The sequence below is a fragment of the Schistocerca gregaria genome, chromosome 6, assembly GCF_023897955.1.
Source record: "Schistocerca gregaria isolate iqSchGreg1 chromosome 6, iqSchGreg1.2, whole genome shotgun sequence".
In the NCBI taxonomy this organism is placed as follows: domain Eukaryota; kingdom Metazoa; phylum Arthropoda; class Insecta; order Orthoptera; family Acrididae; genus Schistocerca; species Schistocerca gregaria.
In genome coordinates, this window is record NC_064925.1 from 321,287,864 (window position 1) to 321,313,536 (window position 25,673).

Here is a 25,673-nt window from a genome sequence, read left to right on the forward strand (position 1 = left end):
TGCATCCTCTTTGGTGTGAAGCTGGCACAGTACTTACAGTAGTAAGCCTCCATCCTTGCTACCCTCCCTGTTTTCCTTTCCCTGTTGCTTCATAACCTGGATTGTGAGTAATTAAATCCACTTTCCCTTCTTCCCTTTCTTTCCCCTCTCTCCTCCCTGATGAAGCAACATTTATTCCGAAAACTAGGAATGTAAATTTTCGGTTGTTTTTTGTGTATCTATTGGCTGTACTGAGCTGAGGTAAGTACTGGCCACCCCCCCAAACTCTTTGTTAGTATTTGTTTCATAGCCTACAAACACTGCAACAGAGTCTAGTGGTTGACAGAAGCTTGAAATTAAAAGTTGATCTCCAACCTTGATAGAGAGTCTTACCCAAACAATTTTACATGCAGCTGCAGTTTCTATCTTTGGTGAATTTGAGTTCATTGTCTAGTGAGACAAATAAACCACTTCATTTTCCCATTAGCCAATCCTTTCAATACTGTGATGTAGTGGTTAGTATTGCTGGCTGGTGTGCTAAAGGTGACTGGTTCAAACCTGACCAGCAGCAGTTATTTGTTATTTTGGATTTAACATTTGTGGAAAGTTTTTGAAAAACCTTATGTTTGTATAACCAGAGTATTCAATGTTTGTATAAATAACTGCACTCTTCATCCAGGAGGTCAGTTGTGTTCTGGCTATACACTGGTGTCAGAAAAAAATTCACCGAGGAAGAGGAAAGTGGAGAGGGGGGGGGGGGGGGGGGGGGGTGTATCACCTTTGGCTCCAATTAGGCAATGTAAAAGCCATTGCCTACATAGACAGGAACCAAAATACAGCCAATACACTGTTCCTAAAATCTATATGTTCAGGCAACATATGGATTCTAGAAAATGGTAAGTCAGCTGCACATCACCACATCACACATCCGTCAGTGTATCTTGGAGTCATAGGTCAGATCCAGATGAAAAGACTGAAAGGTCTCAACCGAGTCACCAAATACAACAGGTGGGATGACATGATGGGTTTGATGAATATACACTTTTACATGGATGACACATCCAAGCAATGGATGAACAACAGTGAATAGAAGCTCAATAGCTGGACAAATTCCAGGCTAAGCTGAAAAAAAAAAAAAAAAAAAAAAAAATCTGGTGACAATTAAGTCTGTTAGCAGAAATAAAATTCAAGAAAAGTGCCAACATCATCGTAAAATGACATGGTCATGCTTAAAGAATGGTTTGGCCTTTCACGAATTGTGAAATTAAAAATTTTCCCGGTGAACTAAATATTCAAAAAGATTTCTGGCTTGCAGCCAGTCGTCATTAGCTTTCATCCACAATATTTTGACTGGACAACTGCCAGCCAACCTCAGGTGAGCCTTCAAAGACTGACGAAGACGCCCTCCATTCCACAATATATAGCGTGCAGCGAGTATTCCACGCATGCATCAAAATCATATTGACAGATGAAACACACAGCCTGCCAGCATCGCCCTTGCTGGTGTAACAGCAGAACTAAGCTGTCTTTGGCGTTGTCAATTGCTGTGGCCATCGGAGTACTCTGATGTCTTTGTCTGGAGCACATCTTAATGATGATGGGGTTCCACGCATTATGTTGCTGGTAGCCACTGGCACGGTTCATAAGATTGTCTGTTATGTGAATTTCCACTGATTCTTTTATGACAGCGTCCCAAAAGGACGTTGCTGTGGCCAAAATTGTTGTCTTGTCATCCTCCATTGAGTGTCCAGTGGAAATGCAATGCTCAGCAATTGCATACTTGCTTGGCTGCAAAAGGCTAGTTCAGTGTTGATGTTCAGTGCAATGTTCTTCTACTGTATGCAATGTTCGTCCTATATATGACATGCCACACTGACAAGGTATTTTATAAATTCCTGGCTTCCATAATACCAGATCGTCTTTCACTGATCCCAGCAGGTCGGAAATCTTGGATGGTGGATGGAAAATCACTTTTACTTCGAAACCATGGAGGATTCTTGCAATTTTGAAGGAAATGTTGCCAACAAAGGGAAGAAAAGCTAAAGATTTAGTAGGCGTGTTCTCATCTTTCTCTACTCCCTGTTTCTTTGGCTTAATTACAAGTGTCTTGCTAATTTGCTATCAATTCTCTTTAAAAAAAACTCTTCAGGCTACCAGCTAGATAATGCATGGAATCCCATCATCTCTAAGATCTGCTCCAGATGAAGACATCAGAGTACTCCGTGGCCACGGCAATTGATAATGCCGAAGACAGATGAGTTCTGCAGTTCTATCAGCAAGGGCGCTGCTGGCGGACAATGTGTTTCGCCTGTCAATATGATTTTGACGCATGCGCGGAATACTAGCTGCACGCTACATATTGTGGAATGGAGGGCGTTTTCGTCAGTCTTCGATGGCTCACCTGAGGATGGCTGGCAGATGTCCAGTCAAAATATCGTAGACAGAAGCTAACGATGACTGGCTGCAAGCCCGAAATCTTTTTGAATACTTTCACAAATTGTTTGGCCTTTCACAACATTGTGAATCCAAATATGAGAGAAGTCAACAAAATGTCTCATTTGATGAAAGGAGTTACAGAAGACAAATACCAAGCAAGCTCTTCTGGTAAAGGATGTCACAAGAACAGAAGAATCCATCTAGGGGTGCAAGAACATGAAGGAAGTGCAACAGAAAAAGTTGGACAAAAGAGATGCAACTGACTCCTGAAAAGGAGATATAACTGACTCCTGAATGTGGTCCCTATGGCAGTTGTGGAAAACCAGCATGCCCTGGCTTCTCCAATACAACAAATAATAAGAGAATATATTTGTATTTACATTTGACTATCAGATCATAAAGATTCGACTTGGGTAGCTAGGGTTAATGCTGCCAACAACAAACGAGAACCCAGTACTCAACTAATGCAGGTACAACCAGCTCCTTCACTGAGTATAACATCACATGGAAGGACAGACAATTATAGTTGACCAATGGTAGCAAGCCAGTCAGTTTTCCATGGACAAGGTCACTCCTGAACACACCATATCCACTCCCCATTACTATACAGAGAATCAGAGAATCAACCACTCACCTAGCTGCCAAATTTAGGAAAACTAAACAAGGTGACCATCTATAGGAGTTGAGTGCACCACAGACTAAAATTCTCCATGAAAAAACAGTTACCAAGATTTTTAGGACATCTTATTGATATCATCATGTCCTGCCAACAGGAACATCTATTGCAAGAATAACTGTCAATGACAGAACAAATCCCATCAAATTTGATGGTTTAACAAAATGTCATGATGTAATCCTCAGATTAGACACCTTACAGGCCTTGCAAGCAATCATAAACCATGGAAGATCAGGAGCTCCAGGTTCATGAAGTTCCAACAAGTACATATAAAAAAGATTACTTCAGGTAGTTGTTTGACCCCAGTACCATACCCAATAATAAAGCTATATATGAAACATGAAGGCTAGAAATTACAATTTAAATGTAACCAATATTATTTATTTATTTAATTTTATTTACAAACACAAGATAGTTTAGACATGTTGCATGGAATCTGTGCTGTGCACCTGCATTTAATTTCGCATAATTCCTGTTGGTTTGGAATCCCTCAGACCACAAGAGGGCATGGAGCATTACCGTTGCTGGTAGAGGGTAGGCTAGAGGAGAAAATAGTTAAGGGCTGCGGAGACCTGGAGAAAAAGTGGAGAGTGTGACATGAGCAGTGAGGAGAGCAAGTGTGAAAATATGTGTGAAATATGTGTGAAATATGTAACTCAAAAAATTCCTCACCTGTAGTACGTGCATACTATAAAAAATACTCCAAAATATTAAGAAACGTAATAAAAGCAGCAAAAATAATGCATAATGATGAAATCATTTATAATTCAGCTAATAAATCAAAGGCTATGTGGAGTGTTATAAAAAAAGAATGTGGAGAATACAGACAACCTTGGAAAAATATAACACTATCACATGAAAATAAAAAAGTAACAAACCCCTTAGAAGTAGCCAACACATTTAACAACTTTTTCACAGGTGTTGCTGAAAATATGTTACAATCAAACTTTAAGAGCACCCAGGCAAATGAATATAAAATAAGTGCATGTAGAGGATCAATGTACATCAGTTCTGTTTCAAAAGATGAAGTAGCTAAAGCAACAAAAGGACTAAAAACTTCCAAATCGGCAGGTATTGATGGTATACCTGCAACAATGTTAAAGAAGAGTGCATCAAACCTGATTGAAGTACTCACACATTTATGCAACTGCTCACTTCAGGCAGGCACTTTCCCTGATGTGTTGAAAACATCAAAAGTTATTCCTGTACATAAAAAAGGGGATAAAGATGATGTAAATAACTACAGACCCATCACAATTTCCTCCTGCATCTCTAAAGTACTGGAAAAAGTGATGTATGAGAAACTTATGAAATTTATTAATAAAAATGGCATCCTATGTAATGATCAACATGGATTCAGAAATAAGAGATCAACAACAACTGCTATCTATGAGTGTATCAATTCCATCCTAAACCTGATGGACAAAAAACAGGAAACAATAGGAGTCTTTATTGACTTGTCAAAAGCTTTTGACATGGTGGACCATAAAATTCTGCTATCAAAGCTAGAAAGATACGGTATTCGAGGTCTGTCCAACAATTGGATCAGTTCCTTCCTGACAAATCATATGCAGGCAGTGTGAGTCAAGCACACAAATATTGAACTAAAAACTGTATCTAATCACTTATCTGACTATAAACAAATAAAATGTGGTGTACCCCAAGGATCCGTATTGGGACCCCTTCTGTTTCTTCTGTACATAAATGATCTAAGCTTAAATATTGATACACACAAAACAATCATATTTGCTGATGACACCACGATTCTACTAAAAGGAGATGACGATGAACAGTTACAGCAGACAGTAAACACGGTCACGAAACAACTTAGTAGCTGGGCACAGAGTAATCAGCTTGTAATAAACAGTGAGAAAACTGTTGCTCTAAAATTCCACAATATTCCTAACAAGGACATGTTTATTCCATCAGTCTCTATCAATGACGAACCAGTTGGTAACAGTACTGAAACCAAATTCTTAGGACTTTGGCTGCAGAGTAACATCAGATGGAATAAGCATATTGAAAATCTCAATGCAGAACTGAGCAAAACATGTTATCTTCTTTGTTCATTAAAATAATGCTGCAGTGAGAAAACAGTATTGAATGCATATCATGCATACTTTCATTCTCGTCTTAGATATGGGGTCACCTTCTGGGGAAACTCTAAAACAGCTAATAGCACTTTTAAACTACAAAAAAGGGCCATTAGAATCTTGTTTGGGTGCAAGCCTAGAGACTCTTGTAAACTTTAAGATATCTGGTATTCCCCCATTACCATGTGTATACATTATGGAAACCCTTTTGTTCTTTTAATTAAATGTAATAGGCAAGGACCGGAGACTACAAAAAAACTGTGATATACATGAGCACTTTACCAGACAAAACAGAAACTTACATATGACTCAAATCAGAACAGCACTGTGTCAAAAAGGTACTTTTCACATGGGAGTTAAGCTTTATAACAAACTTCCTGAAAACATAAAATCTATCACTGAGGCCAATACATTTGGAAAATCTCTAAAGTCATATTTACAGCATCACTCCTTTTACTCCATTGAAGAATATTTAAATTTATGAAATGTGTAATATAAATACTTACTTACATGTAAAGTGTATTGTTGTACGCTTAAATATGTATGCCTTGAAATTACTTTCAGCCTGTATATTTATAACTTGACTTGTCCAATGTCTTATGCATAAGCTGCTATGTAGACAACAGGACCAATAAAATACAATCTACAATCTACACTGTGGCCATTTTAAAGTGTTTGCTCTCAGTTGTGTTTTTGTAATTTAGCCTTTTCAGTTCTGGAGGCAATTTGATGTTATTCTTGGATTTTTACTTTTTAAAAATAAATTCGTTAGTGTTTTTAGAAACGTTAATAAATTCATTATGGCTCAGTGCCTTTGTACTCAACACCAGCTCCCTAGTGCATTTCAATGGTAGCGGAGCGTGGCTGTAAATGAGTGGAAGGGTTCTGATCCAGTCTAGTGGTAGGGGTAAAATTTTATTATTAAATTTATGTGAATCAAATTAATGTTTGGATATTTTTGGTTTCAGGTATATTTGTTAATGAAGGTGGATTATGGTTCCAAGACCAGTGGTCAGAATTTCTTATTTGACAAAACAACAAATTAAATATGAGCTGGCTGTATATGGGGAAAATCAGGAAGGTAGCATGGCTGAAGCAGCACAGCGCCTGCAGGTTGCTGAGGCTTGTGCTTGTTGGTATGTCCATCCCATGAAAAAAATCTATCCAAATCACATAAAAAATTGCACACAAATGGCAAGCGCACACAGTTGCTTTCTACCACTGACAAATTATGTGGGAAACATTTGCGGCCTTTGATCATTTTTAGTTCATAAAGATGGTTTGCAATGGAACTACTATAACAATATTTTTGTAGTAACATATTTAAGATTCTCCAGTTCTGCACTGATGCCAGAATCATTTAGGAGCAATTTTAAAAAAAGCTAAGATTATATCTCCAGGAGTGGCATGATGACATATGAATAATAGATTTGTTGGTGGTTGCGTTTCTGAAAACACCAATATGGACTTTGCTATCTACTGGGTGTAACCATAAGTCAAGGAATTAAGCACTCCATCCAAATCCACGTTCTCATAAGTAAACACAACTTTTGGATGGATCACACTAAATTCATTAGTCAGCATAAAAGTCTAGGACATTTCACCATTAAAAACAGCTACAATATCATCAACACAAGACTGGTAAAAGAAGGACTTATTGCGTACTGGTGAATTTCTATTGAAAAAGTTACGTTCAAGATGGTTCACAAAGATGTTCACGAGAAAACAAACCAAGCAACTACCAATTGAGAGTCCATCACATTGCTTTTAAAAGTGACTGGTAAATGTAAAATAATTGTGTAATGTGAGCAGTCATAGGGGAGAAGTTACCTTAATAATTTACTCTGTAATCGTGCAGTTGTTCTTGAATAAATTTTATTGTGTGAGGAGGATAGTCTCCTATAAGGGGAAGATAATATATAAATTTTTGATATTTTATAACAACAGGCATGATAGTTGTGGAAAGGTCTGTCTCTGCAGTAGAGCAACCAGGTCTTTTTGATGGGAAACTGCAAAATTCTGCTCAAAGATAAATTCTTTTTTCAGCAGTTGCTTGAGAGACTTCTGGGTGGACTCTCCAGGGTTTTGTAAAGTTCTCATAATATGATATTTGAAGCTGAGTCACTTTTATACATTAGTTATTAACCATAGATTTGCTTTATACTTTCAAGATTAAGGGTTGCTCACTACTGCTGGCATGTGCCTCGACACATCCTTTCATACGAAAATGTTTTGGTACTTAAGAAATGCTTCTACATTTGTTCCCTATGGACGACCTCACAATTTTTGTGCATCTCACACTAACAGTGTTGTAGGCCTCTAGTACTTAATGCTACAATCTTATTTAAATTTTAACCTTTTTAATTTTTATATCTCCTTGGATTTGTGCCAACAATTACCTCTTGCATACATCTTTGATTATTGTCATTACCAATTAAGGGTCCTTTAACCATTCTCATGTCTTTGCACTACAGCACGCATTTTTATTTATTACTTGTTCTTTGGCTCACATCTGCAAATAGATTATCCACAATTATTAAAAAAGCTAGTTTCATATCACTTCATACATTACTTCTAATAGCTCTCATATTTTGCTGATTAACCCTAACCCATATATGACAGTTAAACAATAATTCACAACTCACTGACACCATCTACTGTAAGCTACTGATGCTGGGTGCACGCTTCTGTGTGTTCCTGTGCCCAGTACTATTTGTGTAGACTGAATATAAGCAATTAAACCCACAACTTGTTTACATAGTGGCAGATCTAAGTGGAGCCAATCCTGTTTTGTATTCATTGGAGTATGTTGCATGCCTCAACCTGTAATTTTTTCTTTTCCTTTTTTCGTGCTGTGTAATATATATTTTAATGAAAAAGTTGGTCACTGGGTCCTGACCATTTTACAGCTCCATTCTGTTTATTTATAGGAAACTGCACAATGTTTTTGATAATTTGATCAGGGTATTTTTTCTGGGACATTTGTATGCTTGGTATCCCATGTGCATAACACCACCTAATACCAATATGATGTGTCAAAATTTCTTGTCAGTATCTCCAATTTTGCAAAATGGGGTCATGCCACTGTTTTGTGTAGGACAATCTGAAGTTGCCTGAATCAGGCCAAATATGTCGTTGGTAAATAAATAACAAAGACTGTTTCTTCATATTATGTTACTGCCATCCATGCTATGAGTCAAAAGAAGTTCAATTTTGGATGTTTTTAACTCTGATGTTGAGAAAAGACAGACTAATCAGCCAATGATAAAAACACTGTATCAACACCGACAATAATTCACCAATTAGCAAGCACTCATACAGAGCTAAATGATGGATAATCCCAGAGAAAGTGGAGAAGGTGCTGTAAGATGACATCAGTGAACCATCATCAAGGAGTCCCTTGTACTCTCCAGATGTCCTTTTCTGTGCTGAATACTGATGACTGAACAAAATCATGAAGTAACATGTCTGTCCATTACCTTGCATTAATGACACCATAGACTGCTTGAAAGGAGCACATTATTCCTCAACTATGGAGATGTGGGGAGGCTACTGACAAATTGAGGTTGATGAGGTTGTGCAAGAAAGACTGCCTTCACAACAGCTGATGGCCTCTATGAGTTCAAATTATACCATTTGGACTATGTATTGCTTGTACATATCTGCTCTGACACATTAAATAGACAATGTGTCTTTGCTTTCTGGATGACAGTGTCGTTTTATCAGTGGTATCTGAAGAACATTTAAGCCACTTCACAACTGTATCAAAGTATGAACAAACTGCAGGCCTCCAGTTGAATCCAAAAAATTATCCATTCATTGCACAAGAAATAAAAATCTTGGGGCACCTAGTTAACAGCAGTGGGGTCCATCCATATCCAAAGAAAATAAAAGCAGTCTCAGATTTTCTGGTTCTTTGGCACATTCATGATGTGAAAATTTTAATCAGAATGTGCTCGCGCTAATGGCAATTCCTAAAGAACTTCTGTACCAAGGCATGTTCCTGGCAAGACTACTGAATGAGACACCAAATTTTCCTTGCTCTTAAGGAGGTGCTAACATCTTCTCCAATTGTAGCATTATATGATAAGAATGCCTAAACAAAATTTCACACCAATGCTTGTGGTTTTGGGGTATGGGCCATTCTAGTATAAATTCAGAAACATGTTGAGGTGATAGCTTATGCTTTCAGAGCAAGTTCAAGAACAACTATTCTACAATTGTAAAAGAGTGCCTCAAAGTTGTTAGTGCCATCAACAAGTTATCGGAGAAGAAACTAAAGTGCTGCTTCACTGCTTGTTGAAGATCACATATGAAATCAAGAATTATGACCCTTCATCAAGAATATAAAATCGCAGAGACTTGCATCCACAGCCTCCACATGAAGCCCCATTGGGCCCAGATGTGCAGATTGATGGCGGGAGCATGAAAAGAACTTAAGACCCACTTGATGAAAATCCCAAAGAATATAATCATAAGGGCTACCTTTGATACACATCATAACGAAGAGGAAGTAACAACAAGCTAGAATGTGAGTATCTGTTAGTGTCACCATTCAGAGGAGCACTGATGAGATCTAGATCCAGGACACTGTAGTCAGCTCCAGTGAGGGCTTCTGAAGTGGTGCTGCTGTTTCTCCATGACAAGGAGAATTGTGGAGAGCTCTGGTGCATACAGCATGGTGTAGTAGTTAGCATTGCTTGCTGGTGTGCTGCAGGTTGCTGGTTCAAACTGACCACCAGCAATTATTTGTTATTTTTAATTTATAATTTACAGAAGGTTCTTAAAATATCTTAAGTTTGTAATGTTTGTATATCTGGAATATTTGATGTTTGTACAAATAACTGAACTTGCTGTCCAGGTGATCAGTTCTGTCCTGGCTTTATGTTGATGTCAATTATGAACAAACTTTCAGTTCTAAGTGTTGTACTTTATTGATGGCCCTTCCTTTGGATTTTCACTTGAGTGTGTTTTCGATGTCACAATATACATTTAGATTTACTAAAAATCCTCAGTGTTGTAAACTTTAGCTAGGCCAGTTTTCTGTGCCTAGTCTTTCAAGAGCTTTGCTGCCTTTCAGGACTTCTTCAAACTCTTGGGATCATGTTGTGGATGTTCTAGCAGTGATATCAAGGAGATTACCATTTCGCTAAAATTCCCAGTTCTCCTACAGCTATCATTATCTGTCTCAGATTGAGAGTCAATCCCCACCCCCACCCAAAAAAACCAACTTTGTGTGTACCTCACACACAGTGGATAGGGACCCCTGATGTGTAGCGTACTCTTGAGTGATTTAGCATGACCATACAGTTTTCCGCCATATTGCACAGTATCTTTGAAGTCTTTGGTTCAAGTCTTCTATGCAGCTCTGAACTACAGGGCCCCAATCAGTTCTGGAAACAATACTGCACACAATCAAATTTGTTTAAACTCACTGAGCAGATCTAGTGTTCACTACATTCTCTGCTAGTTGCTGGAATGAGTCAAGTACGAGTTTGGAGTGCAGATGACAAACATCATTTGTTCCAGTAGACTACAACAGAAATTATTTCATGCATTAATTAATAATTCAATTCTTAGTTTACAAATGGAAAAAATCATGTCTTATCCTTGTGCAGTTTACCACACAGTACCTACACTGCAACATTACAGAGGTTGACTAGAGCACTGTGCTAGGAAACATTGATACAAAATACAAGGCTGGCAAGGCTGTGTGTAAAATGTTGCACCTGCCTCAGCAGGTGAGTGACAAGAGGTGTTTTGACGTAGCTATCTGATGGAGTCGGCAGTTATTAAAAGTTACAAGGTGGCAAGGAACTGAGTTACTAGCACTATTTTAGCAGTCACCACCACGAATTCAGAAAGTGGTGTGGCAAAGTGTTACAAGGGAATTTTAATGCCCCAAAAACAATTCTAATGAAGGAAAGAAGGAAGATTATGATTTAGTGCCCTGTCAGCAATGAAGCAATGGGAGATGGGGCACAAGCTCTAACTGTTTCAGGGATGGGGAAGGAAATCAACCATGTCCTTTTAAAGGTGCAATCCTGGCACTTGCCTGAAGTGATTTGGGGAAAGCATGGAAAACCTAAATCTGGATGGCTGGACTGGATTTGAACCATCACATTTCTGAATGTGAGTCCAGTGTGCTTGTGCTTCCTCACTTGGTTTTAATGGAGGAAGATGAAATGGGCAGTGAGGTAGGTTTAGACAAGGCTAAAGATAGGGAAGCTGATTTATGCTGTGCTCATGGTCTAAAGGAGAAGATATTTTAGGGAACAAAATAGTACCATGATTGGTAATAACAAATCCTGGAGAGCAACATAAAGGAAATGAAAAAGCAAACATGTTTGCAGTGGAAGCAGGTTTTGGTTGACCATGTTCAGTGGTAAGGATGGGAGGTGTTCAGAAAGGGTGTAAGTTGCCAGAGAATGTAGAGTATGTAAAATGAACCGATTCACAGTAATGATACTCGAACAGCTGTTTAAGTAAGTCGAGGGGGCGGAGCACTCTGCTTCAGCTGACTTTGACAGCTCCATGACAGACATTTGTGATATTTCTGGTAACAGTGGGGTACAGCATGCTGTACGCTCAAATAATGTCTTGTGAAGTGATGAAAACTTTGAAGTTTATGATAAAGTTTGAAGTGATGGGGAGCAGATGGGTGCATGCCATGTTAGTGTTTACCATTCAGAATAGAATGTGAAGTACAGAGAGAGATGTGATGTTTGCCTGCTTTATTTTATTGCTGATAGTCCTCAGTGTTGGAATACTACATTTTTATACTGGGATCAAATGGAGGATGAAAGTTCAACACTGACTACTGTAAATGATATAGTTGACAGTTGCATTTCACAGTTCTTTACTTTCACTGTTCCCAACCCCCCAAAATTACACAGTTCTATGGTCAGTTCACTGTTAAATGTTAAGCCTCTTTAATAGGTTGCAGGCAAACATCAGGATACTGCTACAATAGTTTGCTGTTGAACATCTATGAGCAGTACATACCTAAACACACAGTTCACAGTTTTTGCAGAATAATAAGGTATGTGTGACACTATTTCTCAGATAGCTTGAACAGACATTGTCATTGCCTTAACACATGACCTATTTGTGTTACATTAATTGTTAAGTTATTGCATTGTTGTTGCTTTAACTGGTACAGACTTCCCATCTGAAAATTGTCCGCCGGCCGGAGTGGCTGTGCGGTTCTAGGCGATACAGTCTGGAACCGAGCAACCGCTACACAGGTTCGAATCCTGCCTCAGGCATGGATGTGTGTGATATCCTTAGGTTAGTTAGGTTTAATTAGTTCTAAGTTCTAGGCGACTGATGACCTCACAAGTTAAGTCGCATAGTGCTCAGAGCCATTTTTAAACCAAAATCGGCCGTGGACTGACCGACTTGGGACCAAAAATTGGGCTTTTATATACCCTCACAATAACAGGTACTGAAACTATACATTGTTCAATGTTTAATTTACAGAAATTACAGTTAAAACATAACTCATTCATTTAACTGAATACATCGAAAAATTCCTTCTTTTTAACAGTTTCTTCTACCACAAAGTTTAGGCCAAATTATTTGTCTAAGTAATGAAATTAACAGATATAGTTATACAAACAACACTTTTGACAAACATGGTACTTATTTTGGAATTAATTCAGGGATGTTTACTAATATGTTTTCAAATAGAGCCAAATAAATACTTTAAGAATCCTAGTAGTTCGTCTTCCAAATGTTTATAATTATTACAGAATTTGTATTTGTTTATAAGTCAACAACAGAATCTAAGTCACGAAACAATTACTGATTTCACCCTATAACAAAAGATATTAACTAGGAATGGTCAAAATAAATTAGGAAATTAATTACATGCACAAAACTAATCACAAAATTAGACCTGGTGCTATAGTCCTTAAGACTGAGGGCCACCTTTATGGAAATGCAGATTATACTCAAGCATGTTAATGGTGATTAGGCAAAAATGAAAATAAAAGGAATTTAAGGAGGCAGAGAGGGAGTAAAATGATCCCAGTTTGCTTCATCACAGAGAGAGCTGTCGCAAGACATGTTTGGGTACAGATTTTAACAGAAATGGAAGTGAATTTGTGTTGTAGAGTACGAGAAAAATGTAACTGTCAAAACCTTTGGAGGCAGTGTGAACATGTGCTGCCACAGAAAATGGTGAACCAAAGTTGTTACAGGGGAGTGTGATTTCAGAGTGATGAACATACGGTTACTTTTACTGCTTCCAAAAATGTGGTAATCTAGGAAATGCAGGTTTGCAAGGGTTTAAACAGTTGCTTGAATATACCAGATGCTGATGAGGTATAATTTCATTTACTTATACCTAATCCTTACATGAAGGGATATTTCCTGTTAAGTTGTGGATGATTAAAAACAGTGGTGAGTGCCATGAGACAGAGGAAGACATATTAGATGAAAGTGAGTTAGAAAGGTAGCATCATTGAAGAACTCTTGAAGTATGCTAATACAAATAATATCATTGAACTGACTCTTATTATAAGCAAAATTTTGGATGAAGAGCGGCTTTAAAGAGGGTTGACATTGGCACTAATACATCTTATACACAAAAAAGTAGATGTCAGATGCTGGGAACAGCAGAGGAATATCATTAATGCCAGAGATCTATACAATAGTCTCAAAACAAATGCTGAACAAGGGAAAAGCAACTGAATTCACGAACTGGTTGTGTATCATGAAGGCTTCAGACAGGGAGACCATACATAGAACAAATCTTGAGCCTGAAACTGGTAATTGCTTATCAATAACAGTGGAGACCCCTCCATGAACCATGGACCTTGCCATTAGTGGGGAAGCATGCGTGCCTCAGTGATACAGATAGCCGTACCATAGGTGCAACCACAATGGAGGGGTATCTGTTGGGAGGCCAGACAAATGCGTAGTTCCTGAAGAGGGGCAGCAGCCTTTTCAGTAGTTGCAGGGGCAACAGCCTGGATGATTGACTGATCTGGCCTTGTAACACTAACCAAAACGGTCTTGCTGTGCTGGTACTGCGAACAGTTGAAAGCAAGGGGAGACTACAGCCGTAATTTTTCCCGATGGGCATGCAGCTTTACTGTACGGTTAAATGATGATGGCGTCCTCTTGGGTAAAATATTCCAGAGGTAAAATAGTTCCCCATTCAGATCTCCGGGCGGGGACTACTCAAGAGGACGTCGTTATCAGGAGAAACAAAACTGGTGTTCTACAGATCGGAGCATGGAATGTCAGATCCCTCAATTGGGCAGGTAGGTTAGAAAATTTAAAAAGGGAAATGGATATGTTAAAGTTAGATATAGTGGGAATTAGTGAAGTTCGGTGGCACGAGGAACAAGACTTTTGGTCAAGTGAACACAGGGTTATAAATACAAAATCAAATAGGGGTAATGCAGGAGTTGGTTTAATAATGAATAGGAAAATAGGAATGCATGTAAGTTACTACAAACAGCGTAGTGAATGCACTATTGTGGCTGGAATTCGGTAGTAGGAAAAGGAAGAGAAGGAAACGTAGTAGGTGACTATGGATTGGGGGTAAGAAATGAAAGAGGAAGCCACCTGGTAGAGTTTTGCACAGAGCACAACTTAATCATAGCTAACACTTGGTTCAAGAATCTTAAAAGAAGGTTGTATACATGGAAGAAGCCTGGAGATACTGAAAGGTTTCAGATAGACTATATAATGGTAAGACAGAGATTTAGGAACCAGGTTTTAAATTGTAAGACATTTCCAGGGGCAGATGTGGACTCTGACCACAATCTATTAGTTATGAACTGTAGATTAAAACTGAAGAAACTGTAAAAAGGTGGGAATTTAAGGAGATGGGATCTAGATAAACTGACTAAACTAGCAGTTGTACTGAGTTTCAGGGAGAGCATCAGGGAACAAATGACAAGAATGGGGGAAAGAAATACAGTAGAAGAAGAATGGGTAACTTTGAGGGATGAAGTAGTGAAGGCAGCAGAGGATCAACTAGGTAAAAAGACCAGAGCTAGTAGAAATCCTTGGGTAACAGAAGAAATGTTGAATTTAATTGATGAAAGGAGAAAATATAAAAATGCAGTAAATGAAGCAGGCAAAAAGGAATACAAACATCTCAAAAATGAGATCGACAGGAAGTGCAAAATGGCTAAGCAGGGATGGCTAGAGGACAAATGTAAGGATGTAGACTGATCTCACCGGGAGTAAAATAGACACTGTCTACAAGCCAGTCCTGACAAAACTCTACCATCTGGTGAGCAAGATGTATGAGACAGATGAAATACCCTCAGACTACAAGAAGAATGTAGTAACTCCAATCCCAAAGAAAGCAGGTGTTGACAGATGTGAAAATTACCAAACTATCAGTTTAATACGTCACTGCTGCAAAATAGTAATGCGAATTCCTTACAGACGAATGGAAAAACTAGTAGAAGCCAACCTCAGAGAAGATCAGTTTGGATTCCGTAGAAATATTGGAACACGGGAGGCAATTCTGACCCTATGACTTATCTTAGAAGCTAGATCAAGGAAAGGGAAACCTATTTTTCTAGTATTTGTAGACTTAGAGAAAGCTTTTGACAATGTTGACTGGAATACTCTCTTTCAAATTCTGAAGGTGGCAGGGGTAAAATAGAGGGAGCAAAAGGCTACAGGACTGAAGACCAGGGCAACAACAACAGTGGAGACAAAATTTTACACTCCTATTCAGAGATTTTGATACAAAATTTAGTGAACAGATTGCACAGAAAATAAGTAACAGAACATCCTCAGTCAAGTTCAGATGAAACCATCTGAGATCTCCAATACTGTCATTCCCTACCTCCAATTAAAAATCTTTGTTACATAAGCTGTTATTGGTGTATTTGCATTTCTTCAGCAAGTCAATCAGTTGGTAAATGCTTTGTTGAATAGAATGAGAAACAGTAGTTCAGAAGACTATTTCTAAAATTGTTGTTATAATGAGCAGAAAGATTTTTTTAAAATACACATCTTGATTTATGAAAGTGTTTTGGCCCTAGTGAACATCATCTAGTTTTCTAGGGGATAATGTTTAGGTCCAGGGTTTTAAATATAAATGAAGATACTTATTCAACTTCTAAAGACATCATGATTTATTTCCAATTCACAGAGGGCAAACAGTCAGCTTCACGCCATAGCTTGTGCACGTTGCTAAAGGGAGACTTCCACATATTTTATAATAAAAACTGTCTACAAACTGATAAGATTGTATTACATTTAAGGTACATTTTCAATTAGAAGTCACAAGTTTGAATAAAAATGATGTACACAAGGTACACTTAATTTGGCAGTGCCCAGACGAAACATACAAGGCAGCTATAAAACAAAGACTGCTCTACATAAAAGCTAAACAAAGACTGTTCTACATGAAAGTCAAATAAATACTGCTCTAACTTTTGGTGCATAGCCCAATGATATATTGCAGCTTGGATTTCTAGGTTTTCCAGGACCAGTAGTTAATCAAAATCATTCTGCTACATATTTTTCTGCATACATAGATGAACAGTTACAAAGAAAATATTTCTCCTGAGATAAGCAAACTTTATAGACATCAATTTTGAAATGGAGATTATATAAACTTTATGAAGTATGTCACATGGCTAAAATAACAAAGATCTTGCACTTTCTTCCAAGTGACTGGAAAATTATAACAGTTCTTAATGTAATGGAAAATAAATGTTACATATGGATTGGACCTCAATCCCAGCAACTCCATAATCATGATAACTGATTGAGGAGCACAAGTTCAGTTCACAGGCTAATTAAAGGAACTTGAAGTTGTGCAATATTTCATCTATCTTGGGTCAGTCATCTGTGAGTTGGGAAACTGGTGATGAGATGAAAAGATGAACCACACTAGGGCAAAAGGCTATGAAGAAGCCCAACAAGATCTGGCAGAACAGGGCAGTAATGAACACTATAAAGTTCTGGCTTGTTGAAACACTTATGTTTTTCATCTTTTTGTATGGTTCTGAGATTTGAACCCTTAAAGTCATAAACAAACAGCACATCAAAGCACTTGAGCTATGGCCAGACACAGGAGGCTGCACATAAAATGGAGAACAAATATGTGCATCACTGAGCAACTCAACATCTCCATGCTCATTTCTTCTCATGCTAATCAAAAAATTCTACCTTTCTTTGGCCACATTGTGAGAAGAGAGAACCTAAAGAAAGAAGATCTCTGGTCTATCTCCTCAGCAGAGAAGCTGGTAACTATCCAAGATGGAGACACTTGGTTCATGGAGACACACCATTCAGAAATGAGCACAACAACCTGTGATGAAAAGTTATTAGTGATAGCATTATGAAAAGGATGGATTGCTACTCACCATATAGAGGAGATGTCGAGTGGTAGACAGGCACACCAAAAAGACTGCTAAACATTTGAGCTTTTGGCCAAAAGATCTTCTTCTAAAGTAAACAACACCAACTCATTCATGCAAGCACAAACCACACACACACACACACACACACACACACACACGACCACTGCCACAGAGAACAGACGGCGAGCAACTGTGCTTGACGGAAAAAGGAATCTAGATGGTGGGGGTAAATATGTGTGTGTGTGTTTGTGTGTGTGTGTGTGTGTGTGTGTGTGTGTGTGCACATTATTATATTGTCATTATTCCATCCTGGATTTTCCATTGTTAGATAAATGTTATTAGAAAATTTTGTAACCAAATATTGCATAAAACAATATTATGCCTATTATTGTCATATGGAATTTACAGGATGATTAACTTCTTTAAAAATCAGAGATAGAAATGGAGTTTCAAAGTAGTACAGATGACATGGAAAAGAAAGGAGTGTAAATAAATGTTCCCACACAATACATTTATCCCATAGGCTCCCCTTTTAAATACCTGATTTGTCATTTTAGACAAAACATAGCTAATAAAACAGTGGAATCACAAATTTTGTCAGTCAGGATAGGTACAATTATCTGTTGTTCATCAAAAGACCCTGTCTGTGATTCAGATTTCTTATAGTAAGGCCAAACAGGGGTCAGTCAGGGAGATGGATTCTCCCTTTTGTTCTGTAACCGTATTCTTGGTAAGGCGATCTAGGAATGACGATGAGAAACGAAAGCAATGTGTGGCCTACAACTGGGGTGTAGGGAAAAATGAATCAGGATCAATTGACTGTAGATGGTATTCTGATATTGCTGAAATCATTAAAATAGGTGAATGCCACTACAGAAATACATAGCTAAAGCAGGCCTACAAAAGTCTGTTGAGAAGGCACAGTATACGACAAACAGCAAAGCTGTCCTAGATGGATGACAACAGGAGGAAGGAACACTCAGAAGGCAGTGAGATTCAAATACCTAGGAAAACAGATGCAATGGTCTGTCACAAAAAGAAGCATGAGCAAACAGAACGAAATAAGCTTACTAACTATGAACATCTAAAATAAGAAGAATATCTTGATCAGTGCAAAACTGAGACAGCACTAGATAGTGATATATCCTGAAACTTTAAGCACAGCAGAAAGTCTGAACTTAGTATGAATAGAAGCACCTTAGAGACTTGAACTTGTTGTTGCTGCATCTGGAGGATGCTCAACATCGCGGTCATCAGTGCCCATATGCTAACTGTGTGAGAGGAATGGGGCACACAAACCGAGGTAGCTTAAAATACAACATATGACTGCATACACTCTCTTTTTACATGAACACACACAACTCTTCTAAATGGTACAATGGAGCAAATGAATCAAGGCAGGCCATTATAAACAATGATATCTGATCTGGACAGCCACTAAGAGGCAAGTTCAGGAAAGAAGACTGGTGGAGCATAAAAATAGTAACTTGATGAGCCAGTTGTTCTCTAACATACTACAAGCATCAGACTAAGAGCTTAAGTAGAAGTGAAGACAAAACACAGAACTGTAAAACACAAGCCACAATCAATTCATTATCACCTAGGATTAAGAGCAAGGTCTGTCAGTAACCCAGCTTGAACACTCTCATCATTATGTAAAATACAGTCAGTTAAAATGTGGTGAACCATAATCAGCACACCACATGCATCAAAAACACAAACAGGTGGATCTTCATGACTGAGGAAGAACCCATGGGTCAGGGGGCTGTGTCCTGTTCGAAGTTAAACAGACTTCATCAATTCTAACTGGCCGGAAAGAGGTGTGCCATGGCCTCAAAATCCTTTATTGATAACTTATTTTCCATCACACTCAGCCACTCCTCCTACCAAAAACACATGACAGACCTTATCAGTAATGACAGTACAGCATGCACAGGGACAGGGCAGTCCGTTACATTGGGAAGGGTACATGCCTCCTTGGCCATGGTATCGGCCAACTCATTCCCACAGATACCCAAATGTTCTGGTAACCAGCACAATGAGATCTCCTTTCTTTGTTAGTGCAAATACTGGATGACATCATGATGTTCTGGACAGTTCTATCTGCTGGGTATGTATACTAGATAGTCTGCAGTGCACTAAGCGAGTCAGAGCTGAGGAATTTGGATCCATGTTCACATTTCATTTGAACCACAGCTTAAAAAATCGAATAAAGTTTGGTGTGAAAGATAGTAAATGCACAAGGCAGATGAAACCTAATGATAGTGGCAAGAAAAATGACAGAACAACTGACAGAATCCCCCTCTTTAGTTCCATCTCTGTATACTATATTAGAGACCCGGTACTCATTTAAAATGGTAATAAATTTATTCTTAAAAACAAAGTCTGGAATAAGCAATTTGTTGTGCTCTGACAAGCCTAAAATTATTCTAGGTTTCAATAACAACCAGGGTGGAGCTTTGCACCAAGCCTCCCTCTGTATGTATGGTGGAGACATTCCCAGATTGAATGAAAGCTGCTTTGCTCATATACTGAACAGTTTCACTCCTCATGGACAAGTGCAATAGAGTCATTCTAAGGATTCATAGCTATTAATTGCTGCAGGGAAAGTCAGAAAAGTCAAGAACTTTAGCCACAAGGAAGTGCCGCTGAGCAGCTATGGTGGCTCCCCTGCCTTTGCACATAAGCTCAGCATAGGGCTTGTCCTATAGGCTCCAGTGGCAAATCTGATGCCCTTGTGGGGTACAGAGTCCAGTTTCTTTAAATATGTTGGTCATGATGGGCCATAGACTGTAGAACCATAATGAAGAGGCAATCACAGAAAACCCTTGTAGAACAGCAGCAAGCAGGATCTATCTGCACCCCATTTCTTCCCATTCAAGCACTTCATGAAATTCAGTGCTTTAAGGGCTCGTGTTTTGAGTTCCTTGAGATGTGGCAACCAAGTAACTTTGCTATCAAATAACAGACTTAAAAATCACATTTTTTCCTTAAAATGTAAAACCGTATCCCACAGCCTTAGTTCTGGAGGTGTAAAAAGAGAACGATTGTGGTTAAAATCAATACGTACTGTTTTCTCTGAGCAGAAATTAAAACCTGTCTGAGCAGACCATTCTTCCAGTCACTTAAGTGTCATCTGTAGCTGATGAGAGGAAGATATGGGACTAAAAGTGGGACAGAAAATAGAAAAATCATCCACAAACCATGAGCAATGCACGGGATCCCTCACTGCAGATGATATGCCTTTGCTCGAGACTATGAACAAAGTCATGATTAAATGCTTCCCTGTGGGATACCATGAACTTGAGGAAATCGATCAGAAAGAGTATTCCTGACTCTGAACCAGAAATAACGTTCAGTAAGAAACAGATTCTCATACAGCAGTAATGGAAGCTGAGTAATTAAATGGACTTCAGAAACTCATGCCATGATTACTTCTTGCTCTCCTTCACTATCTGTTAGGCTTTGGCTCTTGCTAACTGAAAGGCTCGAAGGTTCTCTGCTGTCGGACCAAGCATGAATCTGCAGAGTGCTGTCAGCCTGTCCTGTATAGTGCCACTACACTGATCGATCCACCAAGGGACAGTTTGCCTTCTGTGGCAGCCTGATGATTTAGGTATGGATGCATCAGTGACAGTATAGATTACATTGAACTTTTAGAACAAAGAATTCTCAGGAGGATAACAGAACTTCAAAGAACAGGAGATGATCAATATAGAAAGTGGATGAAACAAGAACTGTATACCAAGATAGAGACAATCTTGGACATCATTAGGAAAAGGAGGAGTGTGTTCTTTGGACCCATGCTTAAAATGGACCATGGGATGTTGACGGATCAAATAATACAGTTTATTGCGACAAGAAAATCAAAGTACACTAAACCCAAGAGGTGCAGAGGGATCTGGAAGAATTGGGAATACAGAAATCAGATATTTACAATTGGATGATTCTCAAATAAAAGATTCTGGATTTTACAGGTTTTCAGGATAGAAGTAGACACAGTGCAAAATCATAAAAAGACAGAAGAGCAAAGAAGGTTGCAAAGCGTGAGAATGGAAGAATACTGGACAAGGATAAAGACCAGAAGAAATGAAGTGACCTAAATAACATGATATTCAAATGACCAAAACAAAAAGAAGAAGAAGAAGAAGAAGACAATAATTATGACTGAAGTTCAATTGAGGCTGCAGTATTGTCACCGCACAAATGTATGGAATAGCACATAAAAATCACTTTCCAAAAGTAGTGTACCAATGTAGTTTCAATTCTGCATTTTTAAGAAGTCTTTCTTGCAGATTCTATTGTTAAATTATTGTTGTTATTAAATTCTATACCTGTTCTCACCTTGAAATCTCCATCAACAATTTGTTGCAGATGTGATATGGCATCATCATACCGCCCTGATAAGTAATGTCCAACAGATAAATAGTATCTGTAAGCAGTGGAAGTCCCATGCAGTAAGAGCTCTTGTGACAAGGCCAGTTCTGAAAACTGTAATGTTGTTTTGCTTACACAGTGTTTGTAGTAGGTTGATACATGGTTACATACACTGATATATTTTTCATTATAAATCAATATTAAATGCGAGCTGGTTTTATAATTGGTTCACCTGTATTAGTTAATGGTAGTAACCTGTGGGGGGCTAAGCATAAGAATTTGAATACAGTGAGCTTAAATTAATGCAGATAGAATTTAAAATCTTTGATATCTGTGCAGTGAATCTCTGATTCAAAGTCCAATTCTCAATAAACTGAAGGAGAAAGTGGCAACTTTCGTTGATAAAAGCATAAAAAATGACATTTAGTTTTGCATCCAACAATCTTGTTACCTGTTTCTTTATCCTTTCTGATAGTTTCAGTTGTATACAAAATCACATTTTGTAAGAGAAATTATGGCTTTGTGGTATCAATGTCCTTTGAGTGCCTAGTGAAAAGCAATGCACAGACAGACCCGCCTGTATTTTTATCAGGCAGTGAAATGAAAATCAAGGCTATAAACTGCATCAGCAGGGTGCAGTGTTCTGCATTTAAGGCTAGCACTGGCAGATGTCATGAGCAAAAACAGCTGCACTGGGCAGACTCCTTGATAGAGATTCCAAATAAGGACATGAATACAGGTAAGTTCAGTCAGTCAGTATATGTGTATGAAGCTTTCATTGATGTGCAATAGTTGCGTATTGTTGTGAACTGCATTTTGTTCATGAACTTTTGAGGTGGATATGATTTGCATTGTTGATTCTCTGCTCATAATGGTCTTGAATTTTGCTATGGATAGTGTGTACTATTTGACACTCAAAACCAGACTTGTGCTAATTTTGACTATTAGCGTAGTACTCATTGTTCCCAGTATATCAGACAGTGTTTGTGAATTCACAGTCTTAAATATCACTTTGTGGGACTCGCCATTTGTGTGCCTAAAGAAAGATTGTATTTGTATCTTGTGAGCTACTAAAAATTCCACTCCCAAAGAATTAATCAAATCTGACCTCCAGGAGGGAAAAGCAAAGATCACTTTGAAAATATGCAACAAAAGTAAAAAATACACTCTTACTAGAAAAATATTGAATATGTCATTCCATATTATTTGCTATTTTTTTCTATTCTAATACTGATTTTCACCTCTGCTGCAAAATCACAGACACTTATAGAATCAGTTCACAATGAGGAGCTATTGAACATATTTGACATATGTGGAATTAACATCAGATGTGCACATGAACCCATTGTTTTCCAAGCTTATTAGACTATATAGATTGTTTGAATAAGAGTCCTAAATAATGAGTTAAGTGAAAGGGGCCAAAATAAAAAAAAAGAGTTAACCCAAAAACATATGGTACATAGATGCCAATACTAATAAGCTCAAAAGCAGGCTAAATGCCACAACCATCTATAGTGGTGCATATAAGGCTCAGCAAATGACATGAGAGGTATGTCTTGGTAAATTTCTGAGCCTAAAGTGGGCTATTAAGACTTTTCACTGCAGTTCTCACTGACACAGTATATGTTCCACATGTTGCAGGATATTACTTTAGTACTACAATATTTTTTAATTTCTTTTGGACTTCGTCTCAAGATATTCCTTAACATTGTACTTTACAGTTCATTATGAATTCTAATGTTAATCTTCGGAGTGAAATCTGTTGATTAAGACTTCAGTTTATGGTTTTCAGTTTTAGTTTTTACATTGTCTTTCAAAAGTGGAAATCAACAGTGACACAAGTAAAAAAGAAAAAAGTGAAGAATCAACCTTGGATGTAAAGAATAACAGTTGAAATGAAGGTAAAATTTATGTAAACAATAAAAATGTGTTAGTGGAAGTAAAAACTTAGCCTAAAGAAGAGGTATGCATCAAACATTTATTTTTAATATTCAATGTTACTATTTCATATATGACTAGTTTTCGTAATTTTTTCAAAGGAATGACCTACTACTCATTCCTTACTCTGCTTGATGGCAGAATCTATGTCTTGCTTTGTTTCAATTAAGCTACATGTACTCTATGGTGTGTTTGGGCCTGAATTAAACAAAGAAGATTCTTCTCCCCAACTTCTATGCCCTTAAAAAAAGGGGGAGGAGGGGTATCATGGTCAGTTTGATAGGGCAAAGGACAGAAGACAGGAAACTAAAGTTTGTTATTTATTGGGAGATGGGATGGTCAGTAAGAACATTTTTATGTATGTTTTTTTCAGTAATTAATGATCTGGTGTCACCCAAAAAAGAAGTTAATATAGTGTTCACAGGATAATAGGACCTAAAACAGTAACGGGCTACCACTTATATAAGGTCTGTTCAAAATAATCTGGAACATTTATAATTTCGCGGCAATGGCTTGTTGGGGCGAAATGTCATTGACATCCCTGCACACACATGTGTTTAATGTGTAAGTGCTGGAAGTTTCATTGTGGTATGTCTGTTAGTTATAGTTTAGTATTGTATTGAGTAGAACATTGTGTTGCACAGTTTGCGAATTTCGAGATGACAGAGTTAGAGGAGCAAAGCGTCTGCATTAAATTTTGAATGTCTGCATTAAATTTTGCATGAAACTCAGGACAACCTTTACAATCACACACCAAATGATGCAGGAAGCCTATGATGATGAGTTAAGTCATACTCAATTTTATGAATGGTTCACATGGTTTAAAAATGGCAAGACGGAAGTTAAAGATGACCCTCTTTCAGGATGCTGTTCAACACCTACCAATGATGTTCATGTCAGGAACATCAACAAAATTGTGCATGACAATTGAAGAGTGGCAGTCCAAGAGATTGCAGGTGAACATAACATTTCAGTTGGATTATGTCATGAAATCCTGACACAGCATTTTGGAATGCATCGTGTTACTGCCAGTTTGTCCCATTGCTCATGAGTCAAGACCAGAAAGATCTTCACCTGTGAAATCACTGTGCTGTCTCATCCTCCATACTCTTATGACCTGACCCCTCTGGACTTTTTTTTATTTCCAAAGTTTGAAAATCCCATTGAAAGGACGGAGATTTACAAAGACAGATGAGATGAAAGAAAATTCGCAGATGGTGCTTCGTGCGGTCCAGAAAGAGGTGTACTAAGACTACTTCTGGAAGTGAAAACGGCAGTGGGAGTGGTGAATCAATTGTGGAGGAGAGTATTTCAAAGGAGACCATGCACAATAAGTAAAAGGCGAGTGTAGAAAAATTTTGTGGACAAAGTTCCAGAGTTTTTTGAACAGACCTCATATATTCAAGGACTTGGTTTTACCATTGCAACCATAAAAATACAGCTTGTCAGTTGAGTAGAAGAGTTATCTGTAACTGATACTGCCATATTATAATGAAGATAATAGAGCATTCTTAGAATAATTAATGAATTAAAACTGCTTTAAGTTCTTTATAAGTAAAATTAAGGCTTCAAAATAATTAGTCATATGATCATGTACTTGTGCAATGTTGTTATTAAAAAGTACCAGAGAAGCTTGAGATTTATTATTCATTGGCATTTACTTTGCTTTTTCTAGTAAGAGTATGGTACTTTGCACACTCTACATTTATCTGAAAAAATACTACTTTTTAGTCTCAAGAAAAAGGTTAGTCAAAAAATTAGCAATATTAATATGATTTACACCCTACATAATAAAAAAAGAATGGTTCAAATTTTTTATTTAAA

At 37.8% G+C, this 25,673-nt stretch overlaps 1 protein-coding gene across 1 annotated transcript in view; it reads right to left on the reverse strand.

Annotated features, from left to right (window-relative positions):
• Positions 1–18,877: 18,877 nt before the first annotated feature.
• LOC126278865 (cilia- and flagella-associated protein 70-like) overlaps positions 18,878–25,673 on the reverse strand; it is a 37,826-nt gene continuing 31,030 nt past the window's right edge. The window contains exons 8-9 of the mRNA XM_049979140.1: positions 21,879–22,025; positions 18,878–18,997 (exon numbers count right to left, since the gene is read on the reverse strand). Coding sequence (XP_049835097.1) covers positions 18,878–18,997; positions 21,879–22,025 — 267 coding nt within the window. The remainder of the gene's footprint in view (positions 18,998–21,878; positions 22,026–25,673) is intronic.